We start from the raw sequence: 27,127 nt of genomic DNA on the forward strand, positions 1-27,127 counted from the left end.
CAAAGCAGAAAATGATAATCTAGGGTGTGTTGCAGAGTGATGCTGATGCAGCACCAGTGTGTTTCGAGCATGCGAGATCCAGACCTATTCACAGGACAACCACTAAAGCATTGCAATTCTTACTGTATGCATTTTGATCCCATAAAGTTCAAGCAGTGGATGCTGCCGACACACATTACGCCTTTTAATAAGACTGAAAAAAAAAACTAGCACGGGTTGACAGAACTGATACCTTGCTAAGAGCATCATGATTAGTACAGTACATGATGCGTAGCTCAACACCAGATTTGAAGCTTACCAACTATATGGAGGGGCTTTCAAAAGAAATTGCTTGACATGTGTTTATAACTACAAATTTTGTTTAGATGCTCCTGTAAAATCGCAATTGTAGCCTTGCATGATAATATAAGTGCAGGTGGTCCCGTTGTCAGGTTAACAAGGGGGGTAACTTACATACTGATCTACTCCCGGTGTTGTTCCAGCCACAGCTTCTGATTACAAAGAAATGCCTTTGTAGAACAAAATTTGGATGCCCAGCTCAAAACTCAAACAAATAGCTCGAAAATGATTGAGGATTTGATCAAAACCAAGTGAAGAGGTGCCCTTTTTCGGCACCTGGGTCCGACCAACATGCCACATGAGAATGTTCATGTACATCTGATGCTTCTTTCAACTGTACAAGTTAAGGGAGAATACCCCTAGGATTGCGATTGCTGAGTCCAGGGATTTTCGGCAGGCCAGTGCCATACTCAGAGAGGCTGTAGCCCCTCTCAAGCTTCTCAGCTTCAAGGGGAAATTCCTCGAGCGTCTGAAAAAATACAAACATCAAATGGATGCTCGACACAAGTTAACAAGAACATCTAGGAGAGGAGTAAATACCCTGTGTGCCTGTTCAAGAACTTGGAGCGTTTCTTGAATACGCTGCCGTCTGATAAGTACTTCATCTGTTTCCCTCAGCATGTCATCAAGCAGGCTCTCCCTGCACACCAGATCGTCATTATAGAATGATTCTTCCAGATAGAAAGTAATCTGAAATTTACGATTGGGTTGCTCGCTAGCAAGTACAAAAACCAAACTGCAAGTTACCTGTACAGTTTCCGAATTAGAACGTTGTGGAGCTCCCGCTTTGTGTGGTTCACCTTAAGTAAAAGATCAGTCAAACGCCAGTATCACCAATACAGACTACTTTGGAAGTTAGATTTTAATTGTAACACTAATTAACAAGTAATGATACTTTGCTTGGCGCAATGACCAGCGTTGCTGGAACCTATGACTTTTAGCAGCAACTTTTTAGTTCATGCAAGAAAATGTCTAGGTAGGGACAGAAAGAGGTGCTTAAACCTCTCTCAAGAAGTAGTTTGTCTTTTTGATTCGGAGTATACCAATATTACATGGGACATACATCCACACCAGGAGTTATATATTATAACAACAGCGATTAATTGATGCATCCAGTGTTTTTTATTTATATATAATTCGACCGTTGGAGGTATATTTTTTTTTAACAACAGGTATGTTAAAGCTCTGTAACAATTGGAGCAAAGAACAAATAAGTCGGTAGAATTATATTGCAAATTCAACAATAAGTAGATAGTCAACAAGGTACCTTTAAGGCTTTAACAGGTATCACCACATTGTATACACTAAACTTACCAAAAAATGCATTATAGCTTTGGGAACCGCATCCTCAATACTCTTTCTGACAATGTCATAGTAAGATTTGACCAAAAGTTTCACAATAGCTATCTCTGTTCTGTCTCGGTCAGTCTTGTTTTCTGATGGTTTCAAGGTGCTGGGTGGCTAGTAAGAACAAGGATAAGAATCGAAGATGAAATATTAAGTCCTGAAGAATTACATATTGCAAAGCTCACTTGTGATAGTAAATTCACCTCTCTTAACCGAATCATAGAATATAAGCTATTGAGGCTGTAACCTCGTGGATCTGACATGCTTGACAAACTCCCACCAACAAGTGAGTGACCATTCTGGCCTCCACCTGCCACACTTGTTCCTACATTGGTTATACCAGATTTCAGATCATAGTCCAAAAACATATCTCCTTATATACAGCTGCAATAATTGGCAGATCTGTTTGATATATTGTAATTTGCAGGTATTAAACACTTCAAATGTATAGTAACTTGCAGGTACTAAACACCAAGTTAGAATATAAACAACAACCAAGCCTTTAGTCCCAAATAAGTTGGGGTAGGCTAGAGGTGAAACCCATAAGATCTCACGACCAACTCATGGTTCTGGCACATGGATAGCACCCTTCCACGCACCCCTGTCCATGGCTAGTTCTGTGGTGATGCTCCAATCCTTTAGATCTCTCTTTACGGACTCTTCCCATGTCAAGTTTGGTCTACCCCGGCCTCTTTTGACATTATCAGCACACTTTAGCCGTCCGCTATGCACTGGGCTTCTGGAGGCCTGCGCTGAATATGTCCAAACCATCTCAGACGATATTGGACAAGCTTCTCTTCAATCGGCGCTACCCCAACTCCATCTCGTATATCATCATTCCGGATTCGGTCCTTCCTTGTGTGGCCACACATCCATCTCAACATGCGCATCTCGGCAACACCTAATTGTTGCACATGTCGCCTTTTAGTCGGCCAACACTCAGCGCCATACAACATTGCCGGTTGAACCGCCGTCCTGTAGAACTTGCCTTTTAGCTTTTGTGGCACTCTCTTGTCACAGAGAATGCCAGAAGCTTGGCGCCACTTCATCCATCCGGCTTTAATTCGATGGTTCACATCTTCATCGATATCCCCATTCTTCTGCAACATTGACCCTAAATATCGAAAGGTGTCCTTCTGAGGCACCACCTGCCCATCAAGGCTAACATCTTCCTCCTCCTCGAGCCTAGTAGTACTGAAAGCGCACCTCATGTACTCGGTTTTAGTCCTACTAAGTCTAAAACCTTTCGATTCCAAGGTTTGTCTCCATAACTCCAACTTCTTGTTGACCCCCGTTCGACTATCATCGACTAGCACCACGTCGTCCGCAAAGAGCATACACCATGGGATATCTCCTTGTATATCCCTTGTGACCTCATCCATCACCAAGGCAAAAAGACAAGGGCTCAAAGCTGACCCCTGATGCAGACCTATCTTAATCGGGAAGTCATCAGTGTCGCCATCACTTGTTCGAACACTTGTCACAACATTATCGTACATGTCCTTGATGAGGGTAATGTACTTTGTTGGGACTTTGTGTTTCTCTAAGGCCCACCACATAACATTCCGCGGTATCTTATCATAGGCCTTCTCCAAGTCAATGAACACCATATGCAGGTCCTTCTTTTGCTCCCTATATCTCTCCATAGGTTGTCGTACCAAGAAAATCGCTTCCATGGTCGACCTCCCAGGCATGAAACCAAACTGATTTTTGGTCACGCTTGTCATTCTCCTTAAGCGGTGCTCAATGACTCTCTCCCATAGCTTCATTGTATGGCTCGTCAGTTTAATTCCACGGTAATTAGTACAACTCTGAACACCCCCCTTGTTCTTGAAGATTGGTATTAATATACTCCGTCTCCATTCTTCTGGCATCTTGTTTGCCCGAAAAATGAGGTTGAAAAGTTTGGTTAGCCATACTATCGCTATGTCCCAAGGCCTCTCCACACCTCAATGGGGATACAAACAGAACATATTTTTGGGCCAAAGTATATAATATCGAGGTTGTGTCTCTAGGGTTGCTTCCGAAAGGATGCACGGGATACATGAAACAACGATGTACAGTGTGCTAGTTAAGTGCCCCCAGGATTTATTTTCTTCTCATGTAGTCTCTCTGTCCCATAATGTAAAAAACGTCTTACATTATGGGGTGCAGGGAGTATGCCTAGGTTGTCCTTTCTCATCAATCATTGCTGACGTTCAAAGGTAGATATCATTATATTCCTAGGATGTGCGTAGACGAAGTTAGATAACTTTGTCCAATATGCCCAGAACATATTAATCAGTAGATTTCTCATATAAAAATACAATCATGTCATTATATTATTACGTAATTTATCTAGCCCGTTTAAGATAGCCCATAGAAGCAACGCTCATTGTTCAGTTGCGTGAAGGCTAAAATGCAGAATATACTCTCGTTTTTTTTCTGAGAAAACAAATGTAGAATATACGTTGATAAGTAACTAATCAAAGTTCCTCAGCAACGAAATTATATAATGGATAAATGGGACAAAAGCGGGTGGTCTATGTGTCCCACAGCAGTGACGCTCTAACACATGCCCTGATGGATGGTGGTCAAGACAAAGAAGCAGTCCGGATGACCACAACTCCACTAATCCAATACTACTGTTTCCATGGTTGCTCATTTCCCCGTGCCAGGAGACTTTTTTTCAAAAGGGCTTGTATTAATTACTAATTAGGTAAAAGTTGCAGGCTACATTGCCACCAAAGCTATATATTTTTACCAAATGACCAATCTTGCTTGGCAAGGCTAGGATTTCCCTTGCCTTGGATCCAAACTGTTATGACCGGTACGACGTACCAACGGAGGAGGCCCAATGGGCAGGATTAGTACGGGCTTAGCCCAAGTTATCTTAGCTATCTTAGAGTCCAAGTATATTAGAGTTCAAGTTATCTTAGTTATCTTAGAGTCCAAGTTATTGAGATTATATAAACAGATGTAAACAGTTATTTTGGAATTAAGCAATAAGACAATTCTATTGCCCGGCTCCCAGAGGAGCCGGAACCCTAACCCTAGCCCCCGCCTCCTCTACTCGCCGCCGCCTCCTCCCTACGCCGAGACGGCGCCATCGAGCCGGCCGCGGCGCCCTCGTCTCCTCCAACCTCCCTCCTACCCTTATAACCTAAGGCAGAGGGCCGGTAGAACCCTAGTTTCTACCAGTTTGGTATCACGAGACTCTGGTTCGATCATGTCATCATCGCCGCCCGTCTCCACCGTTGCACCGTCGTCCCCCACTACCACTCCGATGATCACCACGGCCGACGGGCCGCACCTGCCTGCGCCGGCCTCTCCTGCCGCGCCGCCTCCGGCCGTCCTCACCCCGGAGGAGCTGACCGGCGCGATCCGTGACCTGGCGGCATCCGGCTATACCTGGCCGCGCCCTATGGGCCGCAGCCAGCCGCGCCACCACCAGCCAACGCCGGCCCGTCCTGGCCGCCCTGGCAGCAGCCGCTGCTGGCGACAACCGCCGCGCTGGCCTGGCCGCTGCAGCCACCACTACAGCTGCCTCCACCACCCTCGGTGGGGCCACGACAGCCGACCCTACAGTTGCCGCCGCTGACTCCAGCCACCTCCGGGTCGGGCCCGACCGCCGCGCCAGGAGTGCCGCTCAACCAGCTTCGGTTCCCCCCCTCCCCGTCGCCGCTACCGGCCTGGGTGACCGAGTCGTCACAGCCGGTCTACACGACGGCCTCGGCACCACCGCACACCTAGTACGGCGGGCCCCCCAGCTTCGCCGTTCCCGACAGGTACCCGGCGCAGACCCCTCCACTGCTCCGCGCCAACGAGCCATACCACCAGGGCGGCCCTAACCACACACCGCCGCGCTTCGCCAAACTGGATTTCGCCACCTACGACGGCAACGAGGACCCCCTGAACTGGCTCAACCAATGTGACCAGTTTTTTCGGGGCCAAAGGACACTGGCGTCGGAACGCACCTGGCTCGCTTCGTATCACCTTCGAGGCGTCGCACAGACGTGGTACTACGCTCTGGAACAGGACGAGGGCAGCATGCCCCCTTGGGAGCGTTTCCGCGAGCTCTGCCTCCTGCGCTTCGGACCACCGATCCAAGGGAGCCGCCTGGCGGAGCTCGGCCGCCTTCCCTTCACCTCCACGGTGTAGGATTTCGCCGACCGCTTCCAGGCCCTGGCGTGTCACGCGCCCGGCGTGTCGGCTCGTCAGCGGGCCAAGCTCTTTGTGGGCGGACTGCCGGATCACATCCACGTGGACGTCGAGCTCCGTGGCCCGCAGGACCTCCAGACGGCCATGTATTACGCCCGAGCTTTCGAGCGCCGCACACAGGCCCTTCGGCAGGCGGCTCCGGCTCGCGGCGCCCGGCCGCTAGGCTGGCCGGCCCAGACCGCACCATCTCCAGGGCGGCCACCCCCGGGCCCGATGACGTCCCCCGCTCCGGCCGCGCCACGATCCTTCCGCCGACTCACCCCGGCCGAGCAGCTCGAGCGCCGTCGCCAGGGGCTTTGTTATAACTGCGACGAGCCGTACGTCCCAGGCCATGTATGCCCGCGCCTCTTCTACTTGGAGGTGGCCGACTACGTCGAGTTGGACACCACCACCGACGGGCCCGGCGACATGCCTGGCCCAGTTGCGGTGGACGCCGCCCCGGCGCCCGCGTCGGCGACGGCTCTCGTGGTATCCCTCCACGCACTCGCGGGCATCCGAGACGAGCGGACTATGCTCTTGCCGGTGACGATCAACGGCGAGCGCCTGGTGACCCTCCTGGATACGGGGTCCACACATAACTTCCTGCCCGAGTCGACGATGCGCCGCCTAGCGCTCCAGCCGACGGGCGGGGAGCTACTCCGGGTCACCGTGGCTAACGGTGACCACCTTCGGTGCCATGGGATTGCCCGAGACGTACCTGTCACCATCGGCGACGAGCACTTCACCATCACGTGCGCGGGCATTGACCTGGGCTGCTTCGACTTCATCCTCGGCGTCGACTTCTTGCGGACCCTCAGCCCCATTCTCTGGGATTTCGACGCCATGGCGGTGACTTTCTGGCGCTTGGGTCGCCGCATCCAGTGGACGGGCGTGGGTGGCGCCTCTCCAGCGACGCCGCAGCTTCAACTGGCAGCGACTGACACAGGGCCTGGACACCCCCTGTTGGATCGTCTCTTGCAGCAGCACCACGACCTCTTCGACGAGCCTTAGGGCCTTCCGCCAGCCCGGGCATATGACCACCGCATTCATCTCCTGCCGGGATCGGCGCCGGTTGCGGTGCGCCCCTACCGCTACCCCCAGTTGTAGAAGGACGAGCTAGAGCGGTAGTGCGCACTCATGCTCGCTTTGGGCATTATCCGGATCTCCACATCGCCGTTTTCGGCACCGGTCCTCCTCGTCCGCAAGTCGGACGACACGTGGCGCTTCTGCATCGACTACCGTGCCCTGAACGCTCTGACGCTCAAGGACAAATTTCCTATCCTAGTCGTCGACGAGCTTTCGGATGAGCTACATGGGGCGCGCTTCTTCACCAAGCTCGACCTCTGTTCGGGCTACCACCAGGTGCGGATGCATCCGGACGATGTCGGGAAGACGGCGTTTCGGACTCATCACGGCCACTTTGAGTTCTTGATGATGTCTTTTGGCCTCTCCAACGCCCCGGCAACCTTTCAGGCCTTGATGAACGACGTCCTCCGCCCCTACTTGCGTCGTTTTGTGCTCGTGTTCTTTGATGACATTCTTATCTACAGCGCTTCTTGGGCAGAGCACCTTCAGCACGTCGCCGTCGTCTTCAACGAGCTTCGAGCGCATCATCTTCATCTTAAGCGCTCGAAGTGCTCATTCGGCACACCTTCAGTCACCTACCTCGGCCATGTCATCTCGGCCGAGGGTGTGGCTATGGACGCCGACAAGGTGGCGGCGGTCCGGCCTGGCCGACACCCCACTCGTCACGGGCTCTCCGCGGTTTCCTGGGCCTCGCGGGGTACTACTGGAAATTTATCCGGGAATTTGGCCTCATCGCGTCCCCGCTCACGCGACTGTTACGACACGACGCCTTCGCCTGGGATGCGGAGGCCACGGAGGCGCTCGAGGCCCTCAAGAAGGCCCTCACGACGGGTCCCGTACTTCAGATGCCCGATTTCGACCAGCCATTCATGGTGGACTACGACGCCTCCGGTGTGGGGTTCGGCGCCGTCCTTCATCAGGGAGACGGACCGCTTGCATTCTTCAGCAGGCCTTTTGCCGCGCGCCATCATAAGCTCGCGGCCTATGAGAGGGAGCTCATTGGCTTGGTGCATGTCGTACGCCACTGGCGCCCGTATCTTTGGGGGAGGTCGTTCCGGATTCGCATGGATCACTACAGCCTCAAATTCTTATTGGATCAAAGGTTTTCCACCATTCCCCAGCACCAGTGGATCAGCAAGCTTTTTGGCTTTGACTTCACCGTGGAGTATCGTCCGGGTCGCCTTAACACCGTGGCCGACACCCTATCCCGCCGCGACGCCGACCACGCCTCGAACACCGGCGACTCCGACGGGGCAGCTCTCTGCATCCGCTCGGGGCCCTCCTTCGCCCTCCTTGACGACATCTGTCGAGCCACCTCCGACGCACCGGACGCTCAACTTCTTCGGCAGCGCCTCACAGCCGGCGACCTGGCCGAGCCGTGGCGCCTGGCGGATGGGTTGCTTCTACATGGGCATCGCCTCTTTGTGTCGGATCACGGCGATCTGCGTCACCAGGTCCTGCTGCTGGCCCACTCGGCGGGACACGAGGGTGTGCAGAAGACCCTCCACCGTCTCACCGTCTTCGCGCTGATTTCTACATCCCCGGTGATCGGGCCTTGGTCCGGGACAGGGTGCGGTCTTGTGTTACCTGCCAGCGTAACAAGACGGAGACACTACGTCCGGCTGGGCTGCTGCAGCCCTTGGAGGTGCCCTCTCAAGTCTGGGCCGATATCTCCATGGACTTCATCGAAGGCCTTCCAAAGGTGGGCGGCAAGTCTGTTATCCTCACGGTGGTCGACCGCTTCTCCAAGTACGCCCACTTCATCGCGCTCGGCCATCCCTACACGGCCGCCTCTGTGGCTCGTGCCTTCTTCGACAGAATTGTCCGTCTCCACGGGTTTCCGGCTTCGATCGTCAGCGACCGGGACCCGGTGTTCACGGGGCATGTCTGGCGTGATCTCTTCCGCCTGGCGGGCGTGAAGCTCCGCATGAGTACGGCCTTCCATCCTCAGATGGACGACCAGTCCGAGGTGGTGAACAAGGTGATCGCCATGTATTTGCGTTGTGTTACAGGTGACCGTCCACGTGCATGGGTGGATTGGTTGGCATGGGCGGAATACTGCTACAACACCTCTTATCACTCCGCCCTGCGAGCCACGCCGTTCGAGGTGGTTTATGGCCGACCGCCCCCGCCTATCCTGTCGGTTGACCCTGAGACGGCTCGGACTGAGGCGGCGGGCGACCTGCTTCGCAGCCGGGACGAGATGCTTGCAGAGGTGCGTCAATGCCTTCTCCAGGCTCAGCAGCTGTCCAAGCGCTACTACGACGATCATCACCGCGACACAGAGTTTGCGGTGGGTGACTGGGTGTGGCTACGCCTCCTTCGCCGCTCCACACAGTCCCTTGACCCTCGTGCGAAGCGCAAGTTGGGCCCGCGCTACCCGGGCCATTTTCCGTGCTGGAGCGCATCGGCAAGGTGGCCTACCGTCTTCAGCTTCCGGCCGGTACTCGCATCCACGACGTCTTCCATGTGGGGCTCCTGAAGCCTTTCCGTGGGGAGCCGCCGGCGGCAACGCCGGCACTACCCCCGACTTCTGACGGGCGACTTCTTTCCGGGCCAGCAAAGGTGTTGCAGGCCCAACTACGTCGCGGGGTGTGGTACCTGTTGATCCAGTGGGAAGGCCTTCCTGAGGAGGACGTGACGTGGGAGCAGCGTGACGACTTCACTCAACACTATCCAGACTTCCAGCTCGAGGACGAGCTGTTTGCGCAGGCGGGGAGAGATGTTATGACCGGTACGACGTACCAACGGAGGAGGCCCAATGGGCAGGATTAGTACGGGCTTAGCCCAAGTTATCTTAGCTATCTTAGAGTACAAGTTATATTAGAGTCCAAGTTATCTTAGAGTCCAAGTTATTGAGATTATATAAACAGATGTAAACAGTTATTTTGGAATTAAGCAATAAGACAATTCTATTGCCCGGCTCCCAGAGGAGCCGGAACCCTAACCCTAGCCCCCGCCTCCTCTACTCGCCACCGCCTCCTCCCTACGCCGAGACGGCGCCGTCGCGCCGGCCACGGCGCCCTCGTCTCCTCCAACCTCCCTCCTACCCTTATAACCTAAGGCAGAGGGCCGGTAGAACCCTAGTTTCTACCACAAACATACTCTATCAAAATCTGGAATGACAAGTAAAAGATAATCGAGGTAGTATTCAGAAATATGATAGTTTATATCTTATATGGGCAATTCCCAACCGAAGGGTGTTCCAATCATGTGCCTTCCCAGTGAGTAAATGTTTCCCCACAAATAGATTTATAAACCAAAGGCATACAGGTGGGTCGATTTGGTCATATCATACTGTATTTCAACTTCGATCGTCAGCAGATTTTTCTTTTGTCTTTGTATTGTATGAATTTGTGCCAAGCAGGATTCAAATTGCCTGTGTTAACCTGTCGGAACAGCTAGGATTAAGGACAGGTTATCCCAGCCAGGTGCAGCAGTGACTCGTTAAATTCGTGTTAAACCATTATGGGGCGAGCAACCCAGATGGTATCACGTCTCAACAAGCAACTGGTTATTTTCTTCTAAACAAGAAATGAACAGATGGTATTATAAATACACCGATGCAGCAGTGCATGGCGATCAGCAAATCCCATATATGTCCACAGATTGGGCCATGTGATCTAGGAGTTAATTAGTTGGTGCCCCGGCTGCACAACGCATGGCCTGGAGCTCGTTCGGTAGCATCCTGGAGAAGCCTGGGTAAGCCTGACCTGGATCAACCGGCACCTTGGTTAGCCTGAACCAGGTCTTCCCAGTTCAGGCTGTTAGAGTATATATAATATAGCCATGTATCCCTTCGTACTTATCCCATTGTATAAGGGGTTTCCTGCATATAGTCCACACCCATATATAATATAGCTCTGATACCATGTTAAGCTTCATGCACTAGCCAACGCAACCAAAAGTCCGAACTGATGGAAAGGGGTAGTGCAATCCACATATACTGTAGGTTTCAGCCATGACCCGAATCTGCCAGCACCAACCATAACCAGCCAGGAAATGGGAACTTAAACCTCTTAGACATATTACTAGCAAATGAACAGTGCTTAGTTATTCATATATCATATAACTGGTTCAAATATGAAATCAAATGAACTATCAGGAAAGCATGACCCAAATGCAATATCAGATGAATTCAGTGCAACCTGGATTGACATCATGCTTGCACCAAAGTTACAATGATAAAAATCTCCAAAGCAGAGAAAATGCAGATCAAGCATATGACTTGTATAATTAAGCTACAGTGGTTTACCTGCATCAGTATCAAGCTGAAATCCCTGGCCAGCAGAAACACAAGACAGAAAAATGAAGTTGGGTGAAATCGTTAATATCATGTTATAACACATCTAGAAAACACATTTTGAAAAAGTAACAGTATAATATTTCAAATCTGATAACCTTCTCAGCTGTTGCTCCTCTGGAAGTATCTCTTGCAAAAACAGCACGTGACTTATGACCTCTTTCAGATTTGAGCTGTATATTGTTCTCAGTAGAAGATTTTAGCTGCACCTCAGAACTTATACCAACACCATCCTGCAATAAGTGAAGTGGAAAAAAGATGTAACACCTCCCCTCGATCAAACGAGCTTAGCAACTAATTAGAAATGTTGATGTATGTCAAGTACCATCTTCTAGTGTACAAAACGCACAAGTTCGCTAAACCTGAGGCTCAGACTGATTTATACCCGGCTTATGTTTACTAGCAATTGTACATGTCGAATGCATGTTTCTCACAATATATATTTTATGCATAGAAAGTATATATGCTAACAATATGAGGACAGCCATATTTATGATATATAAGTGTACTCATTATCAAATTATTTCTTAGGCCTCCTTTGGTTTATAGGAATATTGTAGGAATTTTAAAGGATACGAACTTTGTAGAAAAAAAATCCTTTGGAGCCCTTTGATTTGTAGGAATGGATTCCTATTCCTATGTAGGATAGGAATCAGTTCTTCACATTTCAAAGGAAATAAAACATTAGGCTAGACTCAATGACAAAATTCCTATCCTATGCATCAAATGACATATCTTCCTCTATAGGAATTGAGATGCATGTCATTTCACTTCCTATGATTTTCATATTCATGTACTATTCCTATCCTATGAACCAAAGGAGGCCTTATCTTACAAACTACTTGAAGGAAAAATATCACGCATTAGGCATACTGAAGATCATGATCTTATAAACCTGCAATTAAGAGGTGGTAGTAGGGTCCATTGGTTAAGGGATTAACTGTGCCATAATAAACTTCAAGGACTCAACTTAAATTTTGAGCAACTGATGAGATATTTATGCATGTCTCAGATCATACTTTTACTAATGTAAATGTAGTACTCCCTCCGACCCAAATTAATTGTCACACACTCAGTACAACTAGTACAAAGTTATACTAAGTGTGCGTCAATTAATATGGATTAGAGGGAGTATAAATGTTTAATTGTGTAATTATTCTATTGGCTAAAATTTAAGTAAAGCACGAGGTTTAATGACACAAATATTGTGTTTCGAGGGGTGTGAAATAGTTGGAGAGGCTTAATCAGCTGGTTGTTTATTTATTTATTCTTTATAATCAGGAAACTAAATAAACAACTGTTAGTGGAGAGATTAGTGATAAGGTTGCAATCAATATTATTGTTGAATCAAACCCTAACTCATATTGTTTTTTGAGCGGAAAACTGTGGGGAGACCGTGACAGTAAATATTATTAATAGAAAAGGAGTAATATTTACAAGTAGAGGCTGTACAAGAGACAACAACAATAAAGTTGCAATTCAGAATTCCCAACCCTTGTTGTACTTCTTAGGTATAGATCTAGATGTTTGTACAGATAGTTGGTCATGCCATCTTATCGTGTCTGTTCGCCCCAGTCGAAGATAGATCAGAATTTGGTCCTGGGGCTTCTGTTATTTCTTAATTTTATTAGTTGTGTCAACAATTATAACTAATCATGTAGTAATTCAAACAAAATCAAATTACTTACTTATATTATTGTGACAAAGGTTGTAGTTGACTGCTAATACAAGAAAAACTCAACACTGAAAATTCATGTTTTTGTTAAGCTTCATGCACTAGCCAACGCAACCAAAAGTCCGAACTGATGGAAAGGGCTAGTGCAATCCACATATACTGTAACACCCCCTCTCACGTGTGACGGAGAAGACAAGTCAACACGTGCAACCGGAAGAGAGCGACGCCGCGCGAAACTCACGTATGACTCAAGAGGCCTCTACGTGGACACAAAGGGGGGCTACCAGCAATTTTTAATAAATTGTGAAAGCCAGAACTTAAACTCAAAACCTGGCTCTGATACCATGTTAAGCTTCATGCACTAGCCAACGCAATCAAAAGTCCGAACTGATGGAAAGGGCTAGTGCAATCCACATATACTGTAACAGTTTTCACTCTTTTTTTAGTGAAGTGAATTCCGCGAGCATGCTGACAGTATGTAATCTCTTGACATAAAATTATTCAAGTTAGGTACAATTTGTGTATGAACACAACTTCCATCCACATTGATTCCAGAGCCATCGTTCCAGTTGACCTACTCCTTTCAATTAATTGTTTTCTTCAAAAGGAGTTGTTGCAGGTGTCGTTTACTATTTGAATTCTTAGTGACAATTAAAAATTGATTAGTCGTGCTAAAGAGAATAAATTACTCCGCGGATAGCACTAGCAGAGCAATCGAATGCAAAGGTTTATTGTTGCAAAGTATACATCCCAGTCATCCACATTGGACTTCTCCTTTATGTTATTCAGGAATAGATACAAAATCTGAGGTGGAAAAGATGGTACCTTGTGAACCGATAGTGAAGTTGGTCCTCTCGAAGATAGACCTTCGTGCTTAGCAAGTTCAACAACCTTGCTGCCTCCAACAAAGCTTGAATGTGAGGTATTTATGTAATCCATCTGTAGAAATATTTGTATAATATTTGTGTATTTATATAAGAAAATAAACACAAAAGACAATAAAATGGAGGTATGTGCACAAACGAATAACAAATCAAGACATTCATTAGCATGAATCCGCAACCCCGGTGTCAAGTGCCAATCCATAGTTAAAAAAAAAAAGTTTCTTCATTGGAATAGATAACCAAACAGCGAAAAATGTAACTACCATAACTGAAACCAGGATAGAACATGGGAAAACATGAAATTAGATTGTGAAAAAACTAAATAAAATTACAACTGAGATAGATCGTCACAATGCTGAGCTCATAATAACCTAACTTGTTCAACAGTATTTAAAACCTAACTGGTAATAAATGCATAAATAACCAACTTTTGTTAGGATACTCAAGATTGTATCCTTGCATTAATACCGAGGGGACACGAGTACAGTGGGACACTTAAACCAAAGTGACAGGTTATGGCGGCCACATTGTTAAAAAACAGGTCTTTGCAAAGCATATCCAGTAGTGTAAGATGAAAGCAACCAATGGTTTAATGGTTTGTTACTTTAGTTGCAGGATACTGTGGATAGTAAACACCCCGAAAATTAAACTTTACTATTGGAGAAATCCAATGGTTAAGACCAATGGGCACATAAGAACTCAGAATATAAACACTTACCTCCATTTCAATAATATGGGTTATCATTGTTTCCGCAGGTCGAAGACCATCTCTCAAGAAATTGCTAACTGATTCACCCATCCGCCTTTTAAGAATTGGGTATTTCTGCAGCTCGCTAGTTAAGCAACCATGGCTAATCTGCATTATTCAGGATACCTTATAAGTTATAACTAACGTAATTAGAGGTTGATAGGAATAACATAGTTACGAGTACATACTTTGACTAACTCGTCATAGATAAATTTGGCACATTGAAGACTCGGATCAAGCAAACGGCCTATCTGCTTTCGCACAAGAATCTCAAAAGGCACCTACAATTTATAATAGAAAAAAAACATACTTCTGAGCATGGAGGAGTCCGGTAAGAAAACATTAACTGGAATAACAAAAATTTAACAAGAAAGGATTGCATCATCCAGAAAAAAGGTAAACCTCTGGCAGAAACATAGCACCCTTTGGACCGTCAGAATTCTGTATGCTCGTGCGGATATCTTCATCGCTTATATTCTTGCAAGGGTCAATTTCCTTCATAGAGTAAGTAACTAAGAAATGTTAACCACTAGATTTGTCACACACAAAAAAGGAAATATGTGAACCACAAGATGAAACAGGTGAAGATTTATGGCACATGCTGTTGCTATAATGATGTGAATATAAAATGTACTCCCTCTGTAAAGAAATATAAGAGTGTTTAGATCACTAAAGTAGTAATCTAAATGATCTTATATTTCTTTACGGAGGTAGTAGTTTGTAATGCCATATAGCTATATGCGATGATAATGTAACACTAGCACGAGGTAATTGTTTCTGCCCAGAAATTAAAAGGATCTGCAGGAAGATAACACTAAGTTTATTACGGTGCACAACTTTTTCCCCTACAGCATGTTGATATAGGGGACACAACAAGTTAAGGCAGAAAAATACTATAATGTGACTATGGAGACAGAGGTCATCACCAAAGAACCAGCCATTGCACAAAATGCAAAATCAGTCTACATAAAAAATAAGTAAGGAAAATCGCCACAATAACTTGATCTAGAAAATAGTAGAAGTTGCTGTTCACTGTGAATTTGTTTTTATTTTTTATTTTTTGCCACTGTGTGGCTCAATTCATGACATGAAGTTTATGTTAAAGTATCACCTCGCACATTTCTGCTCTCATAGCACCCACTAAAACCACTTAGCTTGCGTAGTATTGTGAACAACATGGAGCTCAACTGACAAGAAGCAACAAAACGCTAAGGAGGCAAAATGGAACTATTAGAGTATGTATAATATAGCCATGTACCCCTTCGTACTTATCCCATTGTATAAGGGTTTCCTGCATATAGTCCACACCTGTACATGTATATATATCGGCCTATGGCCTCATGGGAATACAAGTTGCATATTTCCTAACATGGTATCAGAGCTAGGTCAATTTTTTGCACGTTGCAACTCGTGTGATTAATCCTCCGTGGCCGCTGCCGCTGCTTTTCTCTCGCAGCAGCAGCTGGTTCTCCACGTCCTCCCCGTTCCTTCTGAATTGAAGCCGCTGCTCTCCCTCTGGATCGAATCCATCAGAACTCGAAGGAAGACACCAGCTGCGATCCAACCCGTCGTCTTCCTCTGGTTTGACTCCATCAAGCCTGCCCAGATCGATCCAACCCGCTCGCAGTTAACCCCGTCACCAACCCCGCTCTGGATCGCACTGCGGGTTGTCCCAATCCAGCCGCCAACTGCTAGATCTCGCCGGATCTCGCCGACCGTTGCTCCTCCCCGTCGTCTCGCCTGAACCTGTCCCTGCTCTCTGCTGTTTCTCGTGATCTCTACTGCCGCCGGGAGAGCTGCATATTCCTTAATAAAATGTCTGTTGCATCGGGTTATGTTGTTGTTCCTCGTTGTCCGGTGATTTTTGATGGCACTAACTACATCGAGTTCGTTGGCTTCATGCACATTCATATGCGTAGCATCCGTCTATGGGGCGTTCTTTCTGGCGAGGTCCGTTGTCCACCACGTCCGGTTCCTCCTGTGGCCCCCACTACGCCGACGCCACGGGTTCTTCCTGTGGATGCTAATCAGGCTGCGAAGGATGCAGCTAAGCTTGCTGATGAGGCTGTTGTTCGTGCTTATGATGAGCAGTTTTTGACTTATGAGGAGGCTCTTCAGGCGTATCATGGTGCTCTGTTTGTTTACACCCAGTGGCTTGATGATGATGCTCGTGCTGCAGCTGTTCTCACTGCTAGTATTCTGCCTTAGTTTGCCTCTGAGTTTTTGGGTCTTCCTAGTGTCTTTGAGATGTGGACCTGTCTTCGTCAGCGCTATGAGCCCTTTGATGCCTTATACCTCTCTGTGGTCCGTCGGGAGCATGCTCTTCAGCAGGGTGACTCCACTGTTGATGATTCCTATGCACAGAGTTCTGCTATCTCGCGCCAGCTTGATTCTCTCCGCAGTGCTGGTGTACTTGCCCGTGTTGCCAGGCTGTGCAAGCCAATTTGGAGTTTCATCGTGTCTACGAGTTCTTGTCTCGGCTCCGTAAGGAGTTTGAGCCCCGACGTGCTCAGTTGTTTGCTCGTGGTCATATTTCTCTCATGGAGGCGTTTTCTGAGATTCGTGCTGAGGAGACTCGCTTACGTGGCGCTGGTTTACTCGAGGTTCCCTCTGTGCTCGTTGCTCAAGCTCCCACTACGCCACATGCTGCACCGACTCCTTTTCGCTCGAGTGCTCCGCCACTCTTGCCCATTCCTCCTAGCGGCTCAGGCCGCCCCCATCCACATTGCGGCTACTGCAACCTGGATGGTCATGTCGAGTCTCAGTGCTTCAAGAAGAAGAAACACATGCGTAAGGCGCGATCATCATCTTCAGGGACTTCGTCTAGTACCTCGACATCTTGAGCCACCGCTTTGACTGAGCAGGATATTCTGAGACTTAAGCGTTTGCTCGCTGCTTCAGGTTCTTCCTCGACGGGTACTGCTGGTTCTGTGACTGATGCTTCCCGCACTGAGCAACCACCTTCTACATAGTCAGGTACATCCCCATGGGTTCTGGACTCTGGAGCTTCTTTTCATGTCTTTCTCAATTCTCTTGTCCTGGTGCTCACGCTCAGAATGGCGTGGCTGAGCGCAAGCATCGTCACCTTCTTGAGACGGCTCGTGCATTGATGATTGTTGCCTCTCTCACGACTCATTTTTGGGCTGAGGCCGTCTCCATCTCCACGGCTCCACCTATCTCATCAATCTACAACCTTCTGCTGCTCTACAGGGTGGTGTTCCTTTCGAGCGTCTTTTTTATTCTCCCGATTATTCGATGCTTCACTTGTTTGGTTGTGTTTGCTATGTTCTTCTTGCCCCTTGAGAACGCACCAAACTAACTGCTCAGTCTGTTGAGTGTGTCTTCTTAGGCTATAGTGATGAGCATAAGGGCTATCGTTGTTGGGATCCTATCGGTCGTCGGATGCGTATCTCTCGGGATGTGACTTTTGATGAGTCTCGTCCCTTCTACCCGCGCCCATCTTCCTCAACCTTTTCAGTGGAGGATATCTCTTTCCTCACTTTCCCTGACACACCTATCACCCCCATCGAGCCTTTGTCTATTCGTTCCGCTACCTCTGCTTCTCCACCTCTTGCCGATTTGCCACCACCATCTCCCACGGTTTCCTCCCCTAGCATGCCACTGGATTCTGCACCTTCATCTCCGGTGTCTTCTTCGTCTTCACCCCCCGATTCTACCTTGGCGATCCCTCCTTGCATTATTCCATCTTTTCCTCAGTGTTACACTCGTCGTTCACGTCATGTGGATGCCTCTGCGGATGTGTCGTCATCCTCGTCTCAGCCTACCTATGGCTTGTGTTCTCGTCCTCATCCGCCTGTTGATCGCCTTGGATTTCCCACCACTGGTGCTGCTGTTCTTGAGCCGACTTCCTATCGTCAGGCTGTTGTTCATCCTGAATGGCAGTTTGCGATGGCAGAGGAGATTGCTGCTCTTGAACGCACTGGTACATGGGATCTTGTTTCCCTTCCCCCCAGTGTCCGTCCCATCACTTGTAAGTGGGTCTACAAGGTTAAGACTCGCTCTGATGGTTCTCTTGAGCGTTATAAAGCTCGTCTTGTGGCTCACATGGTCGTGATTACGATGAGACTTTTGCTCATGTGGCCCATATGACCACTATTCGTACACTTCTTGCCGTGGCCTCTGCACGCCACTGGTCTGTATCTCAGCTTGATGTTAAAAATGCCTTTCTTAATGGTGAGCTGCGTGAGGAGGTGTACATGCAGCCACCACCTGGGTATTTTGTTCCTGATGGCATGGTATGTCGTCTTCGTCACTCTCTCTATGGCCTTAAGCAAGCCCCCCGCGCCTGGTTTGAGCGTTTTGCCTCTGTGGTAACTGCCGCTGGTTTTTCAGCCAGTGCTCATGATCCAGCATTGATTGTCCACCTTTCTCCTCATGGTCGGACTCTTCTTCTTCTCTATGTTGATAACATGATCATCACTGGTGATGACCCCGAGTATATTGCCTTTGTAAAGGCCCGTCTTAGTGAGCAGTTTCTTATGTCTGATCTTGGACCTCTTCGCTACTTTCTTGGGATTGAAGTCTCTTCTACCTCTGATGGTTTTTTTATATCCCAGGAGAAGTATATCCAGGATCTTCTTGCTCGTGCTGCTCTTACTAACGAGCGCATTGTTGAGACTCCCATGGAGCTCAATGTTCACCTCCGTGATATTGATGGTGACCCCCTGCCTGAACCGACGCGTTATCATCATCTTGTTGGCAGTCTTGTCTATCTAGTTGTCACTCGTCCGGATATCTCTTATCCGGTTCATATTCTGAGTCAGTTTGTCTCCGCTCCCACCTCGGTTCACTATAGTCACCTCCTTCGTGTTCTCCGATATCTTCGGGGCACGATCTCCCACCGTCTATTCTTTCCTCGCTCCAGTTCTTTACAGCTTCAGGCCTATTCGGATGCTACGTGGGCTAGTGATCCTTCAGATCACCGTTCACTTTCTGCTTACTGTGTTTTTCTTGGTGGTCCTCTCATTGCCTGGAAGACGAAGAAACAGACCGCAGTTTCACGTTCGAATGCAGAGGCTGAGTTGCGAGCGATGGCTCTTTTGACGGCAGAGGTGACTTGGTTACGATGGTTACTTCAGGATTTTGGTGTTTCTGTCACTACACCTACTCTGCTCTTATCTGACAGTACAGGTGCTATCAGCATTGCGAGCGATCCTGTGAAGCATGAGCTCACCAAGCACATTGGTGTTGATGCTTTCTATGTGCGTGCTGGTGTGCAGTATCAGGTTATTGCTCTTCAGTATGTGCCTTCAGAGTTACAGTTGACGGATTTTCTGACGAATGCCCAGACTAGAGAGCAACATGGCTTCTATCTCTCCAAACTCAGTGTTGTTCATCCACCATGAGTTTGAGGAGGGGGGGTGTTAGAGTATACTCCCTCCGTTCCTAAATATAAGTCTTTTTAGACATTCCAATAGGGGACTACATACGGAGCAAAATGAGTGAATCGACACTCTAAAATATGTCTATATACATCCGTATGTAGTTCAATAGTGGAATCTCTAGAAAGACTTATATTTAGGAACAGAGGGAGTATATAATATAGCCATGTACCCCTTCGTACTTATCCCATTGTATAATGGGTTTCCGGCATATAGTCCACACCTGTACATGTATATATATCGGCCTATGGCCTCATGGGAATACAAGTTGCATATTTCCTAACAGGAACCTCCATCGTCAGGACCTGTTCCGCTCACTGCTAACCGCACGCATCACTATTATACTTAAGCATTAACTGCTGCACCATCTTCCCAGCTGTGTCGCCCTGCCATGCTGCCCATTAAGCCCAACTGTGTATCTAGTGGGTTTGCAGCAGCAAGGGCTTTCAGTTGTGACTTAGATTGAGATTTCAAGCATGCGCTAACTCTAACAGATGCATGCAGTCATTTTCTCAGCAGCTGGCTGATGCATTATCAAGTCCAGGACCAGGAGACACATGTTTTTTATGAAGCAAAAGGGTATATTTGGCGGAGTGCTAGATGAAGCATAATTCTGTAAAGTGAGTAATATTTTGCAAACTAGTCCCAGGGAGCATTATTCTCATTCTATGCAAATTTAATTCTCATATTAACACAGAGTGAATTGTAATAACATGGATACATGTCTGCTGTGTAATATGTCAAGCTTTTGCTTTTGCAAACCTCCAAGCTTTTGACAAAAATTGACTGAAAAATGTAGTGAATTCTTGCTCCACCAGAAAGCTGATCTGTTGACACTTTATTTTTTCCCTCCACCGTCGAAGAAAAAGCTGAAAACATGAAAATAGTATTAAAATTAGAAAAAGAATGAAACTGCATGTGGCACTTAATTGTATTTTGGTGTGATGACAATATGGTTAGAGGAACTAATATCGGTTACTAAAGTTTATCTCAGGATATTGGTTCCATGAAGTTCTTGATGGAGTTGTGTGACCCCCCAATTCAAAAAGATCAAATGCATGGTTTTCCAGCGACTTGAAGGTTTTCGTTTTGGTTCGATTTGAGTCGTAGGAAAAACCGCACTATTAAGAAGGGTCTTCGTGGATTTGTGTTGTGTATGAATGCCTCCAAAACATATACACCAGCCCTCCTACATCTACCACCATCCATATGCCTTTTATGTGTTGTGCCCAGGTACTTAGTTGGTTTTAACAGACTTTCTGGAGACCCCGTGTGCACGGGGTCTTTTGACCCCCCATGCACACGGGGCATTCAGTAACTCTCTGAGTAGCCCGTGTGCATGGGGTCTTTTGACCCCCGTGCGCACAGGGTACCACGAAACTCTCTGAGTACCCCGTGCGCAAGGGGCTGATTTAGCCCGTGCGCACGGGGTCCAATGGTCAGAATCCCCCACCCAGCCAAGAACACTATAAAAAGGCCCCTTCTTCCTCCTCCGTCCCTAACCGTAACGTCTTGTTGAGCTCCACCATTGCTACACCCCATTTTGCTCAATACTCTCAATCCCTCCACCCAAACTTGTTTAAACTTTGGGGATTGGGAGAGCAAGACCAGATCTACACTTTGATCAAACCAAATTCGTGTTCCCCACAACATTTGTTCAACATTGACTTGTTACTCTTGGAGCTTGGGCTCCTAGGCGGTTAGAGGTTCCTCCGGAAGCTTCCTTGCTTGTGGTGTGCTCCGAAGAAGCTTGTAAAGGTGTGGTGGTCGCCTTCAAGACCAACCCCGAGCGATTGAGGCTCATCCGTTGGGGGTGACCCGAAAGAGATACGGTGAGCCTTCCGTGGCGTTCCGCAAGCTTTGGCTCCAACACCGCCCTAAACGGAGAGTAGCTCTTCCCCAAGGAAGAGTGAACTTCAGGATAAAATCCGCGTCCAGGTCTCACTTGTGGTTAATCCCTCCTGCGCTTCACTTTGCTTTGTATGCTTGTAGGCTTGTTAATTACCTTGTTGCCTAACATATTTAGTACTACTTGTGTTTGTCATATAGGTTGTGTTCACCTAGTTGCATATCTAGTAAACCCTATTTATCCGCACATCCCTAAAATTGACAAACAAGATTAAAATTTGTAGTCTCCTATTCACCCCCTCCCCCTCTAGTCGACCATGTCGGTCCTTTCAAACAATAGCTTTAGGAAAATCAAACACTTCAGAAAATAAGTTCTTGATATTCTTACATCTAAATTGTCATGTAACTAAAAGAGTTCCACAACGGTACAAATAAACAAGCAAATGCTTTCTAGACAGTTACTGTAATTTAAAGATAGAAGTACTTTTCTGAGTTTTGGATTAGTTATTGAATGGAAATGGACTACAAAGGATTGTTGATTGAGTCACTATAACAGCAATAGTTCTTAAAAATAGCAACAAAACAAAATTTAGTAAGTTAAGGTTTTACAATGAATGGAACAGATCATTCTTCTTTACCTTCACAATATTTTCCCAATATGTTCAATAGTTTGACTCCCTGACCAGCCTGCATATAGAAGACCAAAAAGGCAGGGTTGAAAAGCAAAACAAAAAAATGACACTAGAAACAAACCAACATGTGCGTGAAACAAGGGAAGACCAGGTAAATATATGGTTACTGAGAAAAACAACATTCATAAGGGAGTCAGGTGTGATGTGTCATGTATGTAGTTCAACAGAGCATGACATATGATAATTGTAATAACTAATAAGTGATTATCATGCCAATGCACATAAGATATAGCAAACTCTAAATATGCACAGTTTAAGGCATTCCAGCAATAAATGACAATTCTATCATAAAGCAGGTATTCACAATTTATACTTATATAATATCAGTGTAATTACCGTTGATTCTGCCGTATCACCATATGCAGCATGTTCCTTGGCAACTGCTACCAACTGAGCATTTATTCGAGATTTCAAACCTGGAAGCATATCTGTGATGTGCTTTAGTAGAATCTGCAAATAAGAGCCAAGAGTTGCAATGATGAGGTGCACAGATAGAACCATTACATTTATTAATATCACTTATGGAAGCATCATAGACAGTGTCTATGGATAAACGAAGGTGCCCATGGATAGTGCATCAATACATACGGCAAAGGCTTGACCTTTTTCAGCAAGACGTTCATTAGTTACTAATTAAGAAATACTCCCTCCGTCCCAAAATTCTTGTCTTAGGTTTGTTTAGAAATGGATGTCTCTAAATACTAAGATGTGACTAGATACATTCATATATAGATAATTCTAAGACAAGAATTTTGGGACGGAGGGAGCATTATATTCATCCACTTAAAAGTTTTGTTAACCACACCAACTTTTATCAAATTACTCTCAGTTACATGCTAAAACTAGAGGTTTCAACTTTTATCTTGCAGTAAATTGAGAATAATTCATCCTACATCAGATTAGTATTAAAAAAAAATCTCCTGGGAGCCTGAGTATGTTGATGCTTGTTCAGGGTATTATTGGTAAATAAAGTATAAAGAGACTAACAGCATAAGCAATATAGAAGCAAGAAAAGTACAAGAACAAATATTTAACAGCAATATGTCAATACATTATTTAACTTCTTGGCCAATTGAGGAACACCACAACATTGTGAAAGACCATGATAAGCCTGTTACAAGAAAAGGAAATAAATACAATCAGACACAGCTTATGAAAATATGCCCAGTCACAATGGATAGTACTGCTGCAAGAAAATTCACAGGTTCCAGGCATACAGGTAGAGTCGAGAAAAACTTCTCCTCAAAGGCAAGTGCATCTTTGATGCTTCGGTTAAAGTTGATGTCCTGTAGGAATCATCCACTTGTGTTAGAAGTCAGAACAAATAACTCTATCAATTTAGGCAGTAGCATTATCATGATAAGATCCAAGTTTAAATAACCAATTGAATTCACTACCAACACCTATCAAAAACTAACAAATTTTGAAATATAACAGCACAGCACATGAATTTCTTGTCGTGTTTTTAATTGAGAGAGAGAGAGAGAGAGCAGTCAGAACATGAAATTCAAAATGACAAACAAAATTATCAGGGTTTGTGGTTTTGCCTCGGAATATACCTCTTGGCTGCGATTCACGATACCTACATAACCAAGCTTGAGGGGGATTACATTTCCCAGTAAAAAGTTACGAGCATCAGTACCCCTGTCCATGATGTCCAGCTAGGGCCATTGAAAAGCAAATCAAAATTGTGATCACAGAGTAAGGTAACAACTTTGCAGTATTAATTTTGTACAGCACATTAATACCTTGGTGATAACACCAATTGTACGAGATCCTACCAGAAAGACAGCAAACAGTTAGGTTTACACTTCTTAGTTACAAGGAACTTCATAATAAATTCTTCCATAGAGTTGCTTAAGTACCATCAGGATCACCAAGCCGTGCCAGTTGAAGAGCGTCAGAATTAGCTAAATCAGCATTTGCAGGTGAGACGGCCAAGATAATGCAGCTTGGATGCTTGATGTATTGCATGATCATTGTTCTTATTCTTGACTCAATATCACTAGGCTGATCTCCAACCGGAACCCTTGTAATTCCAGGGAGGTCAACCAAGGTGATGTCAATTACATTTGGCGAGAAGATTTTCAGACGAATCTGTTTGTCAGAGACACCTTTGTTACCTCCAGCTTCTTTGTCTGTTTCCGACTGAAAGCAGGCAATATATTTGATCTCGTGAGAACATTATGAAGGCATGTAATTACTAAAAAATACAGTTTCAAATATTATTTGAGAGGTGCTACAAATAGAAAGAGTGCCATAAGATGAATAGACGAAAAAATCAGTGTCTCACACGACTAAGATAAATAAAACAGAAGGAACAAAGTTAAATATTCAGGACTTAAATGTTTACTAATACAATGAAAACATAAGTTGGACAAGAAAAAAAATACACATATAGACTAATACTGCCTCCATTCCAAAATACATTATGTGCGTCCTAGAAAGCCTGCAATCAAACTTCTCTACCTTTGACCATCAATTGCTGGGGGGGCTGGGTACTACTATCACACGAGAAAGCAATTACAAAAACTCTCCGGAGTGTTCCATAAAGGCAACCTTTCTGAATCTAAGTATATTTATCGTGTATGATTCTCCCGCATGTTAGTGTCCAACTGGCTTCGGCATTTGAGCAAGGCTAACAAGCACCAATAGGTTAAATTGAATGATACTCCCTCCGTCCCAAAATAACTGTCTCAACTTTGTACTAACTCTAGTACAAAATTGTACTAAGCTTAAGACACTTATTTCGGGACGGAGGGAGTAGTAAATACGCGGATATACTGGGGATGCATGATAATATTCAGATTACTTGCATCTTGCAAAGTGATGCGATGCCATGCTATAGAAAAAAGAACAGAACTATCTTCGAACTTTGTCCTGACTCCTGATCATGATTGTGCCGCCATAAAGAAATAATTGTGTGCACGGACTGGAAGGTCCATAGTAATGTTTAAAGTGCATGATTCACAATATCTGTTGCAAAGTTTAAGGAACGGTTATTTTTTACAAGAAAAAATAGTGTGAAAATGAACATTAACTAATAAAATTTTATCCAGCAATATTGGCCGATGCTAATGCAGAAGTAACACAGCATGTCAGCATAATCGTTGTTCCACCCACAAATTACCCAAACTGCAAACTATGTAGAGTTAGAGTGGTACTCTTACTAACTATAATCCTTTATTTAAGTCATGGAATCAGCAAAACAAAAATGCCTATAGAGTACGAGAAGCAAACAGGCAAAGCTACAGCCGTCACCAAGGCTGACGCACAAATTTCGGGTATCCAGCATTACAACAAACATATTGCATACACTGGGAAAACAAGCAAAGCTAGTACATCAATCAGTGAGACCGAGGCGCTCGTTTCAAGCCCCCAGCGACAGCAAACATGTCACCCGCACGCAGCAAAGCAAAGCTGCAGCAATTGCAGATAAACTGACCTGGATCTCGCGCTTGATGTGTTCGAAATCGTCGAATCGGCGGCCGGGGGCGTGGAGGAACTCGCCCCACTCCTCGGGAGCCGAGTGGCGCACAAGCTGGAGCACGAGGGGGCGGCGCGTGCAGATTTCGGGGCCCCTCGGGAGGAAGTCGCGGCCGACGAGCGCCTCTAGCACACTCGACTTGCCGCTGCTCTGCCCGCCGATCGCCGCCACCTGAGGCAGCTCCACGCCGGCGGCGGCGTCACCATCCAGCCGCGCCATGATGTCCTGCAGCCTATTGACGAGCGGGATCACAGCTTGCCCCACTGTCGCGGGTTGCGCCGCCGCCGCAGCAGCAGCAGCAGCCGAGTCAGCCATCGCCGCCGACAGTGTTGGGTTTTGGGAGACGAGAGGAAACGCTTTGGGCTCTTTTCCTCTCTTTTTCTTCGCTGGGGTTTTGTGTGGATGTGCGTATTGTGTGAGACACCTGCTGCATCAAAACAGAACGAAAATCTACAAAACGGAAATGAAAACGAAAATTTAGAAAGTTTCCTGCATACACAAACGAAAACAGATACTTCATCCATCTCATAATATAATGTAAAACGTTTTTTACACGAAAATACTACATACTACTCCCTTTGTTCCTAAATATAAGTCTTTAAAAGATTTTATCAGTTGACTACATACAGAATCTACATTTTAAAGTATGTTTATATATATCTATATAGTTTTGTAGTGACCTTTAAAAAGCTTATATTTAAGAACGAAGGGAATAGCATTTTTAATGAAATTTACAGAAAAACGGAATTTCCATCTTTATATGCATATACATAATTTTTTGCTTATCTTTTCTTTGCTTATAGCAGATTCTAGTGTTGGCGTCCATCGAACCTAGGTTGGATTAAGATCAACATTGACGGTGCTTTAGACCTTGAAGGTTAGGAGGGGGCGCTGGCGAGGTTGCACGTTCTCATCTAAACTTTTTTTGTTGCATGGAGCAAGCCACTAGAAGGATCACGAATTCGATGATTGTCAAGTTGCTCGCGCTCCACGAAGGTATAATTTTCACATAACTCCAAGGCTACTTAAGAATGACAATGGATAGGGTATAGACAGGGTAGAGCAATATCATACCCATACCTGTATAGTCAATGGATATAAAATTCTACCCATGCCCACGGGTATAAAACTTTGCCC

At 46.2% G+C, this 27,127-nt stretch overlaps 2 protein-coding genes across 2 annotated transcripts; one reads left to right on the forward strand and one right to left on the reverse strand.

Annotated features, from left to right (window-relative positions):
- Positions 1-374: 374 nt before the first annotated feature.
- LOC123426511 (dynamin-related protein 3A-like) lies at positions 375-26,373 on the reverse strand. The gene is made up of 20 exons (XM_045110353.1): positions 25,949-26,373; positions 24,369-24,651; positions 24,252-24,280; positions 24,063-24,164; positions 23,721-23,789; positions 23,555-23,614; positions 22,840-22,953; positions 22,450-22,498; positions 20,726-20,832; positions 14,964-15,056; positions 14,750-14,842; positions 14,532-14,669; positions 13,755-13,868; positions 11,353-11,487; positions 11,207-11,231; positions 1,890-2,011; positions 1,654-1,800; positions 1,087-1,139; positions 880-979; positions 375-808 (listed from the first exon to the last, which is right to left on the reverse strand). Exons 1-20 carry the CDS (start codon positions 26,303-26,305, stop codon positions 683-685), a joined length of 2,316 nt encoding a protein of 771 aa, XP_044966288.1. The 5' UTR covers positions 26,306-26,373; the 3' UTR covers positions 375-682.
- LOC123426512 lies at positions 6,102-8,337 on the forward strand. The gene has a single exon (XM_045110354.1). The coding sequence runs from the start codon at positions 6,295-6,297 to the stop codon at positions 6,874-6,876; it is 582 nt and encodes a 193-aa protein (XP_044966289.1). The 5' UTR covers positions 6,102-6,294; the 3' UTR covers positions 6,877-8,337.
- Positions 26,374-27,127: the final 754 nt, after the last annotated feature.

The sequence above is a fragment of the Hordeum vulgare genome, chromosome 2H, assembly GCF_904849725.1.
Source record: "Hordeum vulgare subsp. vulgare chromosome 2H, MorexV3_pseudomolecules_assembly, whole genome shotgun sequence".
Taxonomy (NCBI): Eukaryota; Viridiplantae; Streptophyta; class Magnoliopsida; order Poales; family Poaceae; genus Hordeum; species Hordeum vulgare.